The sequence below is a fragment of the Salmo trutta genome, chromosome 13 (genome assembly GCF_901001165.1).
Source record: "Salmo trutta chromosome 13, fSalTru1.1, whole genome shotgun sequence".
In the NCBI taxonomy this organism is placed as follows: Eukaryota; Metazoa; Chordata; class Actinopteri; order Salmoniformes; family Salmonidae; genus Salmo; species Salmo trutta.
The window spans coordinates 54,411,285-54,429,765 of NC_042969.1; the positions used below are offsets into that span (position 1 = coordinate 54,411,285).

An 18,481-nucleotide genomic window follows, 5' to 3' on the forward strand; every position below is an offset into this window, starting at 1 on the left:
GTAGCTTTGGATAGAAAACACTCCAACATTTCTAAAACTGTTTGAATGGTGTCTGTGAGTATAACAGAACTCAAATGGCAGGCCAAAACCTGAGAAGATTCTGTACAGGAAGTACCCTGTCTGACCATTTCTTGGCCTTCTTTGTCATCTCTATTCAAAACAAAGGATCTCTGCTGTAACGTGACACTTTCTAAGGCTCCCATAGGCTCTCAGAAGGCGCCAGAACGTTGAATGATGACTCTGCAGTTACTGGCTGAAAAACAGTAGCGCATTTGGTAAGTGGTCGATCTGAGAACAATGAGACGGGTGTGCACGTGAAGAGTCCATTTTACTTTTTCAGTCTTTGAACGAAAACAACGACTCCCGGTCGGAATATTATTGCTATTTTACGAGAAAAATCGCATAAAAATAGATTTTAGCGTTTGACATGCTTCGAAGTACGGTAATGTAATATTTTGAAAAAAAAAAATCACGATACGCGTCCGCGCGTCACCCTTCGTTACCCTTCCGATAGTGTCTTGAACGCACGAACAAAACGCCGCTATTTGGATTTGACTATGGATTATTTGGAACCAAACCAACATTTGTGGATGAAGTAGAAGTCCTGGGAGTGCATTCTGACGAAGAACAGCAAAGGTAATCCAATTTTTCTTATAGTAAATCTGAGTTTGGTGAGTACCAAACTTGGTGGGTGTCAAATTAGCTAGCCCGTGATGGCGAGCTATCTACTCAGAATATTGCAAAATGTGCTTTCACCGAAAAGCTATTTTAAAACCGGACACCGCGATTGCATAAAGGAGTTCTGTATCTATAATTCTTAAAATAATTGTTATGTTTTTTGTAAACGTTTATCGTGAGTAATTTAGTAAATTCACCGGAAGTGTTCGGTGGGAATGCTAGTTCTGAACGTCACATGCTAATGTAAAAAGCTGGTTTTTGATATAAATATGTACTTGATTGAACAAAACATGCATGTATTGTATAACATAATGTCCTAGGAGTGTCATCTGATGAAGATCATCAAAGGTTAGTGCTGCATTTAGCTGTGGTTTTGGTTTTTGTGACATTATATGCTAGCTTGAAAAATGGGTGTCTGATTATTTCTGGCTGGGTACTCTGCTGACATAATCTAATGTTTTGATTTCGTTGTAAAGCCTTTTTGAAATCGGACAGTGTGGTTAGATAAAGGAGAGTCTTGTCTTTAAAATGGTGTAAAATAGTCATATGTTTGAAAAATGGAAGTTTTCGGATTTTCGAGGAGTTTGTATTTCGCTCCACGCCCTATCATTGGATATTGGAGTGGTGTTCCGCTAGCGGAACGTCTTGATGTAATTAACTACAGACAGTGAGTCACGTGGCCGTGGCTTGCTATATAAAGCAGGCAGACAGGCATCGAGGCATTCAGTTACTGTTGAATTGAACATTAGAATGGGCAAAACTAGTGAGCTAAGTGACTCCTGGGCTTTTCAAGCACGACAGTGTCTAGGGTTTACCAAGACTGGTGCGACAAACAAAAAGCATCCAGTCAGAGGCAGTCCTGTGGGCGAAAATAGCTTGTTGATGAGAGGTCAAAGGAGAATGGAAAGAATCGGGCAAGCTAACAGGCGGGCCACAGACGGGCAAATAATGGCACAGTGGTGTGCAAAACGGCCTCTCGGAACGCACAATTCGTTGGTCCTTCTCACGGATGGGCTACTGTAGCAGACGACCACACCAGGTTCCACTCCTATCAGATAAAAACCAGAAGAAGCAGCTCCAATCGGCACGCGATCACCAACACTGGCCAATTGAGGAGTGGAAAAACATTGCCTGGTCCGACGATTCCCAGTTCCTGTTGTGTCACGCTGACGGCAGAGTCAGGATTTGGTGTAAGCAGCATGAGTCCATGGCCCATCCTGCCTGGTGTCAACGGTACATGCTGGTGACAGTGGTGTAATGGTGTGGGGAATGTTTGATACCCCTGATACCAATTGAGCAACGTTTCCATGCCCTGAAGAATTCAAGCTGTCCTTGAGGCAAAGGAGGGTCTGACCCGGTACTAGATGGGTGTACCTAATAGTGTATATTGGACTGTACTGTGCTGCTCTGAACTGTGCTATGCACAATACTACACTACACTATAGTATATTATAAACTGGGTGGTTTGAACCCTGAATGCTGATTGACTGGCAGTCTCAGTGACTCCCACGCCTCAGTCGGTTCGCCAAGCTCCCACGCTTCTGCCAGTTCATCGGGCTTCTACGCCCCAGCCGGCATGCCCAGCGCTCATGCCTCGGCTGGCCTGTCAGGCTCGCCCCCCGATGGGACGCCAGGTGGCGCACCTGGGGGGGGGGCTAGTCATGCCTGCTCCCTCGCCAGACTGCCTATCTTTATGCACACCTGTCCCCTTCGTTACGCGCACCAGCGCCTCATTGGACCCACATGAACTCTATTATTAGTTGATTGCCTTCCCTTTATCTGTCTGTTCCTCATGTTATTCCCTGTGTCACAGCATTGATTTCGTTACTTTGTCCCGTCCAGACGCTGGTCCTGTCCTGTTTTATTTCCGTAGTTGATTAAATGTTCTCTATGTACTTGCTTCCTGTCTCCAGCGTCGTGCCTTACAATACTATACAAGTCCCTTCCCAGTGCCACAGTCCTCAATCAACTCTCTGAGGAAACTCAGACTAACCAACTCTCTGAGGAAACTGACTAACCTACCGAATCAATTTCAATTTCATTTTAAATTATCAATAAGTGCATTTAAAAGCAAGTGGGACTAATTACTTGATTAGATCCATCCACAACGGCCATTTGGCTCACCATTAATCCACAAACAAATGGTTCCTATTCGTAGAATCCAATCCCCTCAATCTATTTCTATAGAGATTCCATCCAGTACATCCTTCCAGCCTTTACTTGTGAGTCACTGTTAGACTTCTCCTAGCCAATTTATCTATGCTTTCACAGTACACATGCCTGTTGTGTTTTATGGATGATTCTGCTGACAAAACAATTTCCCCTTGAGGGTAGATAAAGTTTTCTACCGCTAATGCTACCGATACTGCTACTAGTACTAATCCTACTAATGATAATGCTACTATTACTACTACTCCTACTACTATTACTACAACTACTCCTATTATTACTCCTACTACTCCTACTCCTACTCCTCCTCCTACTCCTACTCCTATTACTCCTACTACACCTACTACTATGATTACTCCTACTACTCCTATTACTCCTACTACCCCTACTACTACGATTGCTCCTACTACTCTTATTACTACTCCTCCCTCTACTAATACTATTACTACTACTACTCCTCCTTACTATTAATCCTCCTCCTCCTACTACCACTACTCTTTCTACTATTACTCCTACTACCGTAAATTCCGGATTATAAGCCACAACTTTTTTCCCACGCTTTGAACCTCGCGGCTTAAACAATGACGTGGCTAATATATGGATTTTTCCCGCTTTCAATTTTTTTTCTCTAAAAAAACACTATGTGACGTGCTCAGTTTTTTGGCGGCATGAAGCTTTCATTAGACCAATGAAATTGCCGAACGGGTTAAGGTCAAACAGTGACGAGAGCGACAACGAAAACGATCCAATATTGGATGAAGCAATTCTGTGGCTATTCAACTCCGACACCGAAGGAGATGACTTCAGTGGTTTCAGTGCACAGGAGGAGGAAGATAGTGACTAATGACTTTCTTGGTAGGCTACTGTTTACTGCTAATTTTTTATTTTTTTGTTACAAGTCGTGTTTCGTTAAAGCCTATTTATTTTTGTTACAAGCCGTGTTTCGTTAAAGCCTATGTAAAGTTAATTTGTTTCAATGTACCGGTAGGCACCTGCGGCTTATAGACATGTGCGGCTTATTTATGTTCAAAATAATATTTTTTTTTAAATTCAGTGGGTGCGGCTTATATTCAGGTGCGCTCAATAGTCCGGAAATTACGGTACTCATACTATTACTCCTACTACCACTCCTACTCCTCCTACTACTCTTACACCTCCTACTCCTCATCCTACTACTCCTCCTATTACTCCTACTCCTATTATTACTCCTACTACTACTACTCCTCCTACTCCCACTACTACTCCTCCTCCTACTACTACTCCTCCTACTACTATGATTACTCCTACTACTCCTATTACTCCTACTACTACGATTACTCCTACTACTCTTATTACTACTCCTCCCTCTACTAATACTATTACTACTACTACTCCTCCTACTACTACCACTACTCTACTCTTTCTACTATTACTCCTACTACTCATATTATTACTCCTACTACCACTCCTACTCGTGCCTCCTACTACTACTACACCTCCTACTCCTCATCCTACTACTCCTCCTACTCCTCCTACTACTCTTATTACCTCTACTCCTACTATTAGTCCTGCTACTTCTACTCCTCCTCCTACTACTCCTCCTCCTACTACTCCTCCTACTATTACTCATCCTACTATTACTCCTACTACTACTAACTGTACAACTCTTCCTACTACTACTACTCCTGCTATTCCTACTACTACTCCTCCTACTATTACTCATCCTACTATTACTCCTACTACTACTAACTGTACTACTCTTCCTACTACTACTACTCCTGCTATTCCTACTACTACTCATACACCTCCTACTCCTCATCCTACTACTCCTCCTACTCCTACTACTACTACTCCTCCTACTACTACTCTTATTACTCATACTCCTATTACTCCTACTACTACTACTCCTACTACTCTTTCCTACTACTACTACTACTCCTGCTACTCCTACTACTCTTCCTACTGTTACTCCTACTACTACCCCTACTCCTACTACTAATAGGCCTACTACTACTACTACTACCATCATTACTACTCCTACTCCTACTACTAATAGGCCTACTACTGCTACTACTATCACTACTACTACTACTACTACTATTACTACACAAATTAAAACAATCACATTTTATTGGTCACATTCACGTGTTTAGCATGTTATTGCGGGTGGAGCGAAATGCCACCGTACTATTACAACCCCTCCCTGTCTCACCCGTCCAGCCGTTGCGGTTCTCCTTGCTGACGTCAGCACCATGTTGGAGGAGCAGGCGGGCACAGTCCAGGTGACCCAGAGTGACAGCCAGATGGAGGGGAGTCCGACCCCGGGGGTCCAGGGTCTCCACATCCACCTGAGGGAGAAGAGGAGAGAATTGGGGTCATTGTATTGTATGGTGTGCAGGGTTCATCTGGCAAGGAGAGAGATAGTATGGAGGAGAGAGTGATGGAAGGAGAAGAGACAGGTGATAATTGAGCTATCACATCCTCACATGAACGGAGTGCCAGTGTTCTAGATGGGTCGGCTTTATATAGTGAGTTACACTGTAAGTGTCTAGATGTAACATCTCTGTCATTCTCTAGAGTTAATCTCTCTCGCTCTCTCAATTTCAATTCAAGGGCGATATTGGCATGGGAAACATATGTTAACATTGCCATAGTGAAGTAGATAAAACAAAAGTGAAATAAACAATACAAATTAACAGTAAACATTACACTCACAAAAGTTCCAAAATAATAAAGACATTTCAAATGTCATATTATCTGCAAATAGTTAAAGTACAAAAGGGAAAATAAATAAACATAAACATGGATTGTATTTACACTTGGTGTTTGTTCTTCACTGGTTGCCCTTTTCTTGTGGCAACAGGTCACACATCTTGCTGCTGTGCTAGCACACTGTGGTATTTCACCCAATAGATATGGGAGTTTATCAAAATTGTGTTTGTTTTAGAATTCTTTGTGGATCTGTGTAATCTGAGGTAAATATTTGTCTCTAATATGGTCATACATTTGGCAGGAGTTTAGGAAGTGCAGCTCAGTTTCCACCTCATTTTGTGGGCAGTGTGCACATAGCCTGTCTTCTCTTGAGAGCCAGGCCTGCCTATGGCGGCCTTTCTCAATAACAAGGCTATGTTCACTGTACATAGTCAAAGCTTTCCTTAAGTTTGGGTCAGGTATTCTGCCACTGTGTACTCTCTGTTTAGGGCCAAATAGCATTCTAGTTTGCAAAATGTTTTTGTTAATTCTTTCCAATGTGTCTGTCAAGTAATTATCTTTTTGTTTTCTCATGATTTGGTTGGGTCTTATTGTGTTGCTGTCCTGGGTCTCTGTGGGGTCTGTTTGTGTTTGTGAACAGAGCCCCATTACCAGCTTGCTTAGGGAACTATTCTCCAGGTTCATCTCTCTGTAGGTGATGGCTTTTTGTTATGGAAGGTTTGGGAATTGCTTCCTTTTAGGTGGTTGTAGAATTTAACGGCTCTTTTCTGGATTTTGATCATTAGCGGGTATCGGCCTAATTCTGCTCTGTATGCATTATTTGGTGTTGCATGTTGTACACTGAGGATATTTTAGCAGAATTCTGCATGCAAAGTCTTAATTTGGTATTTGTCCAATTTTGTGATTTCTTGGTTGGTGAGCGGACCCCAGAACTCACAACCATAAAGGGCAATGGGTTCTATAACTGATTCAAGTATTTTTTTGCAAGATCCTAATTGGTATGTCGAATTTTATGTTCCTTTTGATGGCATAGAAGGCCCTTCTTGCCTTGTCTCTCAGATCGTTCACAGCTTTGTGGAAGTTACCTTTGGCACTGATGTTTTGGCCGAGGTATGTATCGTTTTTTTGTGTGCTCTAGGGCAACAGTGTCTAGATGGAATTTGTATTTGTGGTCCTGGCAACAGGACCTTTTTTGGAACACCATCTCTCTCTGTCTGTCTCAGCCTCTTCCTGCCTCAGTTTTGATACAGTAGCTATATCAGTCTAGTAGACTACTGCAGTGTGTTTGATGTAGGCTCTCTGCTCCGCAGTCTAGTTGGTCTAAATCAGCAAGTCTCTATGTCTATAAATCTGGTCTCTGGCTTGTGATTAAACAAAGTTCATTAGAGCACCTGGCAGGTTCCAAGGTCAAGAATAAACCAACCACACGCTGACATCCTAATGAGGGAGGCTGATAGAAGGCGACTGGGGTGCGTCCCACATGGCACATTATTCCCTCTTTAGTGCTCTACTTTTGACCAGAGCTCTGTGAGGGCCCTGGTGTGGGTGCCATTTGGGATGCACACAAGGAGACGCTCTAGGGAATCTGAATCTGCCTTACTGGTGGATGTGGAAAATGTATTGAAGAAATGGAAATGGATGGATGGATGGAGCTTGCTGTTGTGAGGGGAGGAGCAGTTGTAACAGGGAATAAGCGCAATAGCTTTATGGTACACTTCCATCCGAGCTTTGTGTCTATTCATATTTGCATTGGAAATGTTTCAAATCACAAAGTACACACACTATTGTGTGAGGGCTTGCGTTTTGGTTCACGTGTGCCCCAGTGCAGGTCAGTGCAGCCCCAACGGTTGGTGTTGGTGTGTTGAGTATACTTTGCAGTGTGTTATTGTGGAGTGTGTTGTACAGTACATCAGAGGGATGAGGCTGGGCTGTTTTTCACCAGGAGCAGCATCCCTCCTCCCACGTGGAGCCTCCTCAACTCCCCCGCTGCGCTCCCTCTCTCTCCAGGGGCCTCCCTGGGGGCCACGCCCTGTTCTGTAATTAGCAAGCCCAGCGTTAGTGCTAGTGACGCCACCGCTTGATCGTAAGCAACAACCGGGGCTCCTAATCCCAAAGAGGGGGTAGGGGGACGCCGGAGAGGAAAGGAGGAATGGAACGGCAGAAAAACAGGAGGAGGAATCCACACAGGCACTGTCAGAGGTGAAGGACGAGGTGTGGAGGGAATAGAGGGAGAGAATAGAGGTGTATCGCTATAGCAACCAAGAGAAGAAGAGGCGGGAGAGAGGGAGAAGGAGGAGGAAGGTGTGCTATGCGTTGGAGCTGACTGGTTGAGTGGCGGCAGCTGCACTGTGAGATAGAGAGGGTGGTGATGGCGTAGGCTGTGGGTGTACTGAATAATGGGTAGTGAGCGATTGATGTCAGAGTGGCTTTGTAGGGCCCTCCAAGTGGCCCTGGGGATGACACTGAGGAAAGAGAGAGAGAGAGAGAGAGAGAGAGAATTGATTGATGGATGGATAGATAGATAGAAAAAAGGATAAGAAAGGGAGTGAAACTGGCAGATAACAATGAAAAGTACATAAACAGCAAGAGCAGAGCAGCAAAAGATTGCGGTAGTATTCTGACGATTTGAGGGGGAATATTGTAACGATTGTTGTCTAACTAAGCTCATTACAATCTAGTGTTGGATGAGATTGCCTTGGTTAGCAAGATTGCCTACAGGCTGGGAGGCCTGGGTTCAAAAGCCACAAGGGGTGTTGCACTGTCACCATTCGCTACAATATTTAAGTGATAATACCCTAGAAGCTGGTGTTTCTTCTCGGGCCGGAAAACTGTGCCAATATATCCTCCAAACACCGGCTTCAAGGGGTTACCAACGGGCATTATCAACGGGTTACCAACATATTCAAATAATGATTTGAATAAAAAAAACTTTATTTTGATGAATTTATTCATAGTATTTCATCCTTCCACAAGATATAGTCCCGACACAAATCTAGGGTTGCTACCCAAGCCGGCTGGTCGTTCGTTCTATCGGTTGCCAGAGACAACACGACCCAGTTGTTAATTATTTTTGTTCTGTATCTATGGACAGAACAAGTCGTTCGTTCTAAATGTTTTATTGCGATACGGGCTGGCAACATTCTTATCCCTTGCTTGCTAGCTAGCCAACTACGGCTAACTTACAGTCACGTCAAACAGTGCAGCAGGAATAACAACAAAGTAGCTGCATTTGCATTTGTTTAACTGTTTTCTAGTGACATTTATTTGGATACATCCATAACAATGAGCTAATGATGGCTGATTTCTCCTGGCATAGAAAACGTGCTCTCTGTTGTTCAGAGGAGTTAGCCAACAACACAGCTCATACAATCACTTCAAACTGAAGCTGGAAAGACTGCAACTAGCTGCACTTCATTTAGTTTGACCTGTTTTCTATTGATATTTCTTCATATATACAGTGCATTCCGAAAGTATTCAGACCCCTTCCCTTTTTCCACATTTTGTTACGTTACAGCCTTATTCTAAAATTGATTACATAACTTTTTTTCCTCATCAGTCTACACACAATACCCCATTTTCACAAAGCGACAACAGGTTTTTAGAATTTTTGCAAATGTATTACAAATAGAAAACAGACGCTCAGACCCTTTGCTATGAGACTCGAAATTGAGTTCAGGTGCATCCTGTTTCCATTGAACATTGAGATGTTTCTACAGCTTGATTGGAGTCCACCTGTGGTAATTTAAATTGATTGGACATGATTTGGAAAGGCACACACCTGTCTATATAAGGTCCCACAGCTGACAGTGAATTTCAGAGCAATAACCAAGCCATGAGTTCAAAGGAAATTTTTCGTAGAGCTCCGAGACAGGATTGTATCTAGGCACAGATCTGGGGAAGGATACCAAACAATTCCTGCAGCATTGAAGGTCCCCAAGAACACAGTGGCCTCCATCGTTCTTAAATGGAAGAAGTGTGGAACCGCCCGGCCAAACTGAGCAATCGGGGAAGAAGGGCCTTGGTCAGGGAGATGACCAAGAACCTGATGGTCACTCTGACAGAGCTCTAGAGTTCTTCTGTGGAGATGGGAGAACCTTCCAGAAGGACAACCACCTCTGCAGCACTCCACCAATCATGCCTTTATGGTAGAGTGGCTAGGTGGAAGCCCCTCCTCAGTAAAAGGCACATGACAGGCCGCTTGAAGTTTGCCAAAAGCCGCCTAAAGGACTCTCAGACCATGAGAAACAAGGTTCTCTGGTCTGATGAAACCAATACTGAACCAAGAAAACCTGGCACCCTCCCTACGGTGAAACATTGTGGCGGCAGCCTCATGTTGTGGCGATGTTTTATGTGCATTATGTGTAGATTGATGAGGGGAAAAACAGTTTAATCCATTTTTTAAAAATGCTGTAACGTAACAAAATGTGGAAAAAGTCAAGGTGTCTGAATACTTTCCGAATGCACTGTATATATTGAATGGTTTTTGGTTTGCTCAGATATATTATTAAATGTATTATTACTCTGAATCTAAATGTTATTTTGCCGACTTCTCTTTTTTTGCCGGGATAACACATGTGGACAATCTACTCTTACTGTAGTATTGAGTAAATGTCTGAGACAGACAGACAGCAAGGTTTATACAAATCTACACTGTTGAAAACGAAATGTTTGTCTAAAAGAAATGTGAGACAATGTCTAGATGCTTTTTATAGTAGAGATCAAGTTTATAAATTGCCTGGCTGGGCTGATAAGACAGTGGATTGCGCAGTCAGATGAAACAGAGTAAATAGGCATTTTAACGTCATAGATTTAGTCGGTGGTAACTTGTGGAATAGAGACTGGCTGGAATGTGGTTTTAACAAATTCAGGATTAGACCCACCCGTTGTATAAAGCTAATTAAGTATAAAAGCATAGAGCCTTCTAAGAAGTCTTGACTATGAGGCGGAGAGGTGTGATAAGTAAGGGAGAGAATAGAGAGGGAGTGTTCAGGAAACTCCTATTGTTTAAGACAAGTGGCCCCCATTGACCCAGTCTGATGTTATTTTTACACCATTGAGACACTCAAATGGAAACACTACAGCAGCAACTTTCTCACACAAACAAACATGCAATCACGCACAGACACAAGTCCTCTCTCTCTCTATCTGCTCAGTAAAATTAGATGAAAAAAAAAATATATACTCCTCAAAAAAATAAAGGGAACGCTTAAACAACACAATGTAACTCCAAGTCAATCACACTTCTGTGAAATCAAACTATCCACTTAGGAAGCAACCCTGATTGACAATAAATTTCACATGGTGTTGTGCAAATGGAATAGACAACAGGTGGAAATTATAGGCAATAAGCAAGACACCCCCAATAAAGGAGTGGTTCTGCAGGTGGTAACCACAGACCACTTCTCAGTTCCTATGCTTCCTGGCTGATGTTTTGGTCACTTTTGAATGCTGGCGGTGCTTTCACTCAAGTGGTAGCATGAGACGGAGTCTACAACCCACACAAGTGGCTCAGGTAGTGCAGCTCATCCAGGATGGCACATCAATGCGAGCTGTGGCAAGAATGTTTGCTGTGTCTGTCAGCGTAGTGTCCAGAGCATGGAGGCGCTACCAGGAGACAGGCCAGTACATCAGGAGACGTGGAGGAGGCCGTAGGAGGGCAACAACCCAGCAGCAGGACCGCTACCTCTGCCTTTGTGCAAGGAGGAGCAGGAGGAGCACTGCCAGAGCTGTGCAAAATGACCTCCAGCAGTCCACAAATGTGCATGTGTCTGCTCAAACGGTCAGAAACAGACTCCATGAGGGTGGTATGAGGGCCCGACGTCCACAGGTGGGGGTTGTGCTTACAGCCCAATACCGTGCAGGATGTTTGGCATTTGCCAGAGAACACCAAGATTGGCAAATTCGCCACTGGTGCCCTGTGCTCTTCACAGATGAAAGCAGGTTCACACTGAGCACATGTGACAGACGTGACAGTCTGGAGACGCCGTGGAGAACGTTCTGCTGCCTGCAACATCCTCAAGCATGACCGCTTTGGCGGTGGGTCAGTCATGGTGTAGGGTGGCATTTCTTTGGGGGGCTGCACAGCCCTCCATGTGCTCGCCAGAGGTAGCCTGACTGCCATTAGGTACCGAGATGAGATCCTCAGACCCCTTGTGAGACCATATGCTGGTGCGGTTGGCCCTGGGTTCCTCCTAATGTAAGACAATGCTAGACCTCATGTGGCTGGAGTGTGTCAGCAGTTCCTGCAAGAGGAAGGCATTGATGCTATGGACTGGCCCGCCCGTTCCCCAGACCTGAATCCAATTGAGCACATCTGGGACATCATGTCTCGCTCCATCCACCAACGCCACGTTGCACCACAGACTGTCCAGGAGTTGGCGGATGCTTTAGTCCAGGTCTGGGAGGAGATCCCTCAGGAGACCATCCGCCACCTCATCAGGAGCATGCCCAGGCGTTGTAGGGAGGTCATACAGGCACGTGGAGGCCACACACACTACTGAGCCTCATTTTGACTTGTTTTAAAGGACATTACATCAACGTTGGATCAGCCTGTAGTGTGGTTTTCCACTTTAATTTTGAGTGTGACTCCAAATCCAGACCTCCATGGGTTGATAAATTGGATTTCCTTTTATTATTTTTGTGTGATTTTTGTTGTCAGCACATTCAACTATGTAAAGAAAAAAGTATTTAATAAGATTATTTCTTTCATTCAGATCTAGGATGTGTTGTTTAAGTGTTCCCTTTATATTTTTGAGCAGTGTATATATATATATTAAAGGAAACCACTCTTGACAACAACACTCTGATAACATTATTGGTCAGTTACGGTATAGGACTGACACGCTAAACCAATACACTCAAATCGAACACTTTTCTGCTGTGGTACACAGACACACGGCACCTCTTAGTCCACACCTCATCCTCACGTCTTCACACTAGCACACATTAACCTTGAAACACAGTGGCACACTTACTCATTCACATGTGAACAATGTGGTTCTGACCAACAAACAGCCCACAAATAGAGCCGTACTATCTAGCACACAAACACGTACAGACCCACACACCCACACAGACAGGGCAGGCATTAGCTAGAGTCTCAGTATAGATGCTGATTTAATGTAGGATCAGTTTTACCTTTTAGATCATAATGAATAAGATTTGGGGGACCTTATCCCAGATCAGCACTCCTACTCTGAGGCACTTACAGAATCGACTGGCCCAGGTGGTTACAGTAAGGATATTATGTCATACTGGGTCTCCCCATTCTCTCTGCTCATCCTAATCACCCACTGACTGACTCGTAGTGCCTGCTCACTCTCTTTCTCTTCCACATTGGGTCCATCCGTGGCTCAATCCACCCTTCACCATCCCTCCCATGGTCCTCCGCTATCTCCCTCTCCTCCTCCACCCTTCCACCCCTCCCTTGGTCCTCCCCTCTCTCCCTCTCCGTGGAAACTGCATAATTGATAGACATCTCTGTCTACTCCTGCACTCTCTCTGCTTTGCCTTAATGTTCTCTGGCAGCTACTTAAACCAACATCAATCATTTATTGTGAGACCAAAATATGTTTGTGGTGGGCGGAGAGCGCATGAGAATCATATGTGTGCTCCATTGGGAGGGGTTAAAAAAATCAACCTGTCCCCCTTATTTTCAGTGTTACTCTTTATAAATTCGGTAGTTACTATGTACAACTGTGATTGATCCATTTTCAATATGTGTTGGAGAGTTATAGCCAAACGTTGTATATGACGACATGACAGCGCTTGGGATAATGTATCTTTATGCAGTCATTCTCTATGCGAGTGTATGGTGTAAGTGGGGCGTATGCAAATGAGACCACACCATCAGATGCATGTGTGCGATCGACCTATAGATATCTCAAAATAACTAAATATCATTGCCATCCCTCTATCACCAAATGCAGGCCAGAGAAAGAAAATGAGGCCAGAGCAGGAGTGAGTAGTTGGAGCCTGACAGTCTGAGCCCAGTAAATTTGAGCGAGAGGGACGGCTGGGCAGAGGTGAGAGCAGCAGAGGGACTGAGGAAGGATGGAGGAGGATGGTGCTGGGTGAAATAACTCTGCCATGGTCAGTGAACCTGTCACAGGCAGGGCGGGGAGAGATATGTGGGTCTCTCCCTCCTCCTCGATAACAGATGTGACAGCACTAGTCTCTGATACATGTCCAACTGAAGAGACTCTAAGAGACTCTAAGCTCTCTCATACTTGCGGATGAGGGTGAAAATGATCACCTATACATTTATATTTGGGATAATATGCAAACCAATGGCAAACTATTAGGCTACAGCCTTTAGTGTTTAATCTGAATCACCACTGAACCTCACAATCATCTACACTTGTGTTAGTGTTTTAAACCAAAGTCAAACCTTCATTATGCTACAGGTTTTACTGTTAAATCACTAAAACTTTGAAGACGCATTATATTGGCAACATGTCTTGTAACCATTGTTGTCACTTGTCAGACCACCATAAGACTAATGTAATAACATGTATTACTTTGCTCAGTGATAGGAGACAACAGATGGTATTCTGTGTGAAGGGAGGAGGAAGTTGTGAATAGCGAAACAGTGGATAGCGGAAAGTCCCCCACAATGCAAAGCGAAGAGGAACCTACTCCTATCTCTAAGGTAGGAACCTCACATTTGATCTCCTGCACGGAATAGAAGCTGAAAATACCCTGGATTTGCATAATGAAATGACTACAAGATACCGTGGTTAAGCAAACATCAATACAAAATGTCGGAACGGAAACGGGAATTGCTTAGGGGTGGTTTGTTTCAGGAAACAATAACATGACTATTGTGGAACAACTCTTTCCATGTCTGATTGTTGATATAGATTAGGATATCACAAACAATGTCTGTGAACTGATGGAGAATTGGAGGTTGAATTCAGTACTAACCTCAGAGAGTTTTATGCATAGCTATTTACAACCGGTGTGTGTGTGTGTGCATGCGTGTGAGCGTGTGCATGTGTGGTGTGTGTGTGTGTGTGTGTGTGTGTGTGTGTGTGTGTGTGTGTGTGCGCATGCAAATATACAGTAAGTCTGTCCCTACGTTATGGTTTGCAAAGGCAGATATGGGCCACGAAGTACCATTCATTTCCTCCTTTCCTTTTCAGGCACACAAATGCAACCCAATATTAGCAGGGACATCTTTTCAAGCTTTAAGGAGTACTGCTGTCTGTTTCTGTCCTCTCTCTCGGTTAAAAGCTTTCCGCAATTGAACTAAATGTAGACGAATCACACCCCTATCCCCAGTGACACTGCACTGCTGCAATTAGCGTAGAGTTTCACTGCACTGTAGAGGTAAGTAGAGGGGAGAGGAGATGGAGGTATGGAGCACCATAGAGGGGAATCGGGGGAAAACTAAGATACGTTGGGTGTGGGAGCGAGAAACTGACAGAGGGGAGGATGGATGTTGTGTATAACGGGTCAGGGAAATTTACTGTAGATTACAGGCAGGGATAGACAGATGGTACAGCAGAGACAAACGAGGAAGGAGGACAATGTAATTTGTGAGGCCTGTCCCCACCCGGTATGATATCATCAGACTTCAAGACTGCTGAGTTGACATGAGCGCCCAGCTGAGACTGTGAGCATCGTACACATTAGAGTGAGGGTGGCTCCTCTTCGCCTCTTTGGTAGAAGGTTATTTTTTAGAAAAGGATCTTGTTCCATTTCAAACATATCTGGGATGCATTTTTAGTGCTTGGATCAGGATATGGTGATATGTTGCTGCACACTGCTGTTATTCATCACTCCCTTCCTTCCACTCCTCCCTCGTTTCTTCCCTTCACTATCCCACTTGCATCCTCATGTGACTTTACAACCTCTGGCTATTCCTCTTTGTCAGGTCTCTATATCCAAGAATCCCTCTGCTTTGTTTGATGATACTGCTTAAAGAAGCTGCATTGAGCTCTCCCTCTTCACTCTCCTCCCCGCTCAATTTATCTTTTTTGACTTTTGCTCTTTTATGTGCTTCTTCTTCTCCTTCCCGGATACCCAATACCAATAACATTTTCTCTCTCTGCTGGCGCAGCACTTCTCTGTTCTTTCATCAGTGAGGCGCAAGCCTTGCTTACCCTGTGTGCACTTGCTCCCTACACCCTACACCCTGTGCATTTCTTGTGTCCGGCACTCCTTTAGATACCATTGATCCTTGACACATATGCAACCACCGTCAGCCATATCCAATCCACTCATGTGCACACTTGACCATCCATACATCCAGCCAGTCAGTCTGGGAGTTCCAGACAGACAGTTGGCCAGCCAGTCTAACTCTTCCCCTGATGGAGCCATAAACACACTTCTATAAGCCTGCATGCTTTGCCAAGAGAGGCCAAGATTTATCTGTCAGCGCCCTGTAAATGACATCAACTGGGGGTGCGTTATATAGTTATAATCAATGAGGCTCAGACTTGAATCATCACCAGCATCACAGTGCGCTGCACAGCATTGCATCCGAGCCAAGGGGTGCTAGGCCTGAGCGTTTACCATACGTTTTAACAGTGTGTACTGTCAAATAAAGTTATTCGAACGGAATTGAATTTGGATTAGTATATAAATATGACTGAGCAGGTATGACATTCGAGACAGGTTCGGAGATGTGAGTGAGAGTAAACTAGTCTTATAAATGTCCTAAAAAAAATCTAAATGTAAATAAGGTGTCAATCACAGTGACCGGACATATGAAGGACATGCAAATACTCCCCTTTAAACAGTTTTTTTTGCTCACATTCAGAGTGAAAAACAACCACAGCCCTTATGTTGATGTGACAGTGTTACAGTAGGGAAGCCAAGCCTGTACTGCACATCAACCTGGTGCATAATAAGCAGCAGAACAGGGAACTGGCATGTCAGTCTACTGTCATTTAAAACCTGCACTCTCGCAATTGCTTACCATTTCTTGTCAATATTAAATGCATTGCATTATATGCTTTGTATTATAAACACGTGATTAATCTTGCTTGAAATAATAAGGCAGTGAAATAATGCAGATCCTCATGAGAAATGGAAATTAAATCTTTGCATAGTGTGCAGGTTGAGGTTTTTAGTTCAGTCGTATTCATCCTACTGAATTGTCTGTGTGGCTGGGAAACTGCAGGAAACCTGTGTTAGATATTCCATATTCTTGCAGAGGTGCACTGACTGTTCATTTAAGACAGTATTTTCAGGTGTCTGTCTGTCATGCCTTGTCCAACAGTCTGTCCTGTAGTACCTATTTCCATTGTATGCATGCACCATGTTCTAGATATTTATGGGTTCAAATAAATGGACGGACAGGCTAAAATGTTCCGACAGTACATCCCAGAAAGAATACATGACCACCTATGCAATTTCATTCTGTAGGAATGGACATATCATAGAAATAGTAAACATGGCATAGCCACACATCCTCTTCTGACAGCCGAGTCAAGACTGGTATTATTTCCATCACTGTGCATGTGCATCAATTCGCTCCCATTATATCTGCATTGTCTCCCACGGTTTCCTCCTCTTCATTTAGGTGGTGGGTAGGTACAGTATTGGACACAACACGAAATAGTATTACTAGCAGCTTTACACACGCACAGCTATGGCTTGCGAAAATGTAACAAATAGCAAGGAAATTGTAATGAAATGGACTAGGCTAGAGGAGATGATTTCAATAATGATACAATGTTGCAAGTTCATGATGTGGTCGCTAAATGCAATGACATCATTATATGGAATTGTAGCAAAGCCTAGACACATTTTCTGACTCCCACTGAACGACAACGATGGAAACACATTTCAAACGAGGTTTACGGTATTTCATGGCATGGACTAATTTGCAATCTCGAGGTAAACTCATGGCAGGTAGCCACCTATTGAAACATATGTAACTTCCACCACCTCCTACCGTTCAATTTATTCTACGAGCCCACGGTTCGTGAACTGTGGTCACATTAGATGGCACAGCTAACCTAAACCTATCCAAATGATATTGGCATGGCCCACGCTTTTTTATCAGATAGACGAGGACGTGTCGTCCGAAGACTCACCTGCTCGTTTGCGGATAGCGCTTTCTCCAGTTGCCGATGTTTGTCGTGCCACACCATATAGTGAATAGGATAACGACTCTTTTCCGGAGTTTTCTTAGCAGAAATCATCTTCGGTCATAGTTCGCCTTCTCTCCTCTGTTTTTTTTTTTTCCGTATAAACCTATCTTAAGACTTCGCTTTTGACCGACTATTTGCTCATATTCTCGCTCTGTCGTGACATGTCACTTTACAAGACATGCCTTCCGTATTATAATGTGAAAGTATGAATACAATGTTTCAATGATTTCCCTTGGAGTCTGTTGGTTATGATAATGACTAGTCAACAGCCCTAGATCTAAGAAGAATCTGCAAGAGACCCCTTACTTGTATTTAATCTAGCCTACCTCTGTTCTCCATGCCCTGCCCCTCGCATACCTTTCTCTTCCTCCTTGAATAAACTAGCGAGGCAGACGCCCATCTATTCTCCGCTCCCTCCCATCACAGCGAACGGTGACTGTGAGATGCCCTCTGCACTGTTGCGAGATAGTGATGACTGCCCGCAATAAAATGTAAGCAGCCAATCAAATAGAAGGGATGCTGATGAGAGTGATGTATAAGGTGCACGCGAGTAGAGTGGCTAGTGTGGCTACATACTGTACGCCCCCTGCCAGTCATTATGAGTTAGTTATTCACATTTCACTTCATATGAATAAACTAAAGATTCAGCCTATATAGCTTAGCCTATAACGTTATCACATCCAAATAGCCCGAAGGCCAACACCCTTGATGCTGTTCTATTGGCTCATTGGCTAAGCTATAGCACGGCAATGTGTTTGCAACATGAAGCTCTCTGAACATTTATTTAGGCTATTTGTAAACCTGCTTTTATCCCCATATTATTACAGATTAGTCAATGT

General features: G+C 43.8%; 1 protein-coding gene across 5 annotated transcripts in view; it reads right to left on the reverse strand.

The window, feature by feature from the left end:
- The window catches only part of LOC115206064 (ankyrin repeat domain-containing protein 13B-like), a 46,360-nt gene extending 28,136 nt beyond the window's left edge, over positions 1-18,224 (reverse strand). For all 5 annotated transcript variants that reach the window (XR_003880735.1, XR_003880737.1, XR_003880736.1 and 2 more), the window contains exons 1-2: positions 17,586-18,224; positions 5,039-5,174 (exon numbers count right to left, since the gene is read on the reverse strand). Coding sequence is in view for 1 of the 5 variants with exons in the window: in XM_029772630.1 (XP_029628490.1) it covers positions 5,039-5,174; positions 17,586-17,693 (244 nt within the window). In the remaining 4 variants the exon portion in view is untranslated. The remainder of the gene's footprint in view (positions 1-5,038; positions 5,175-17,585) is intronic.
- Positions 18,225-18,481: the final 257 nt, after the last annotated feature.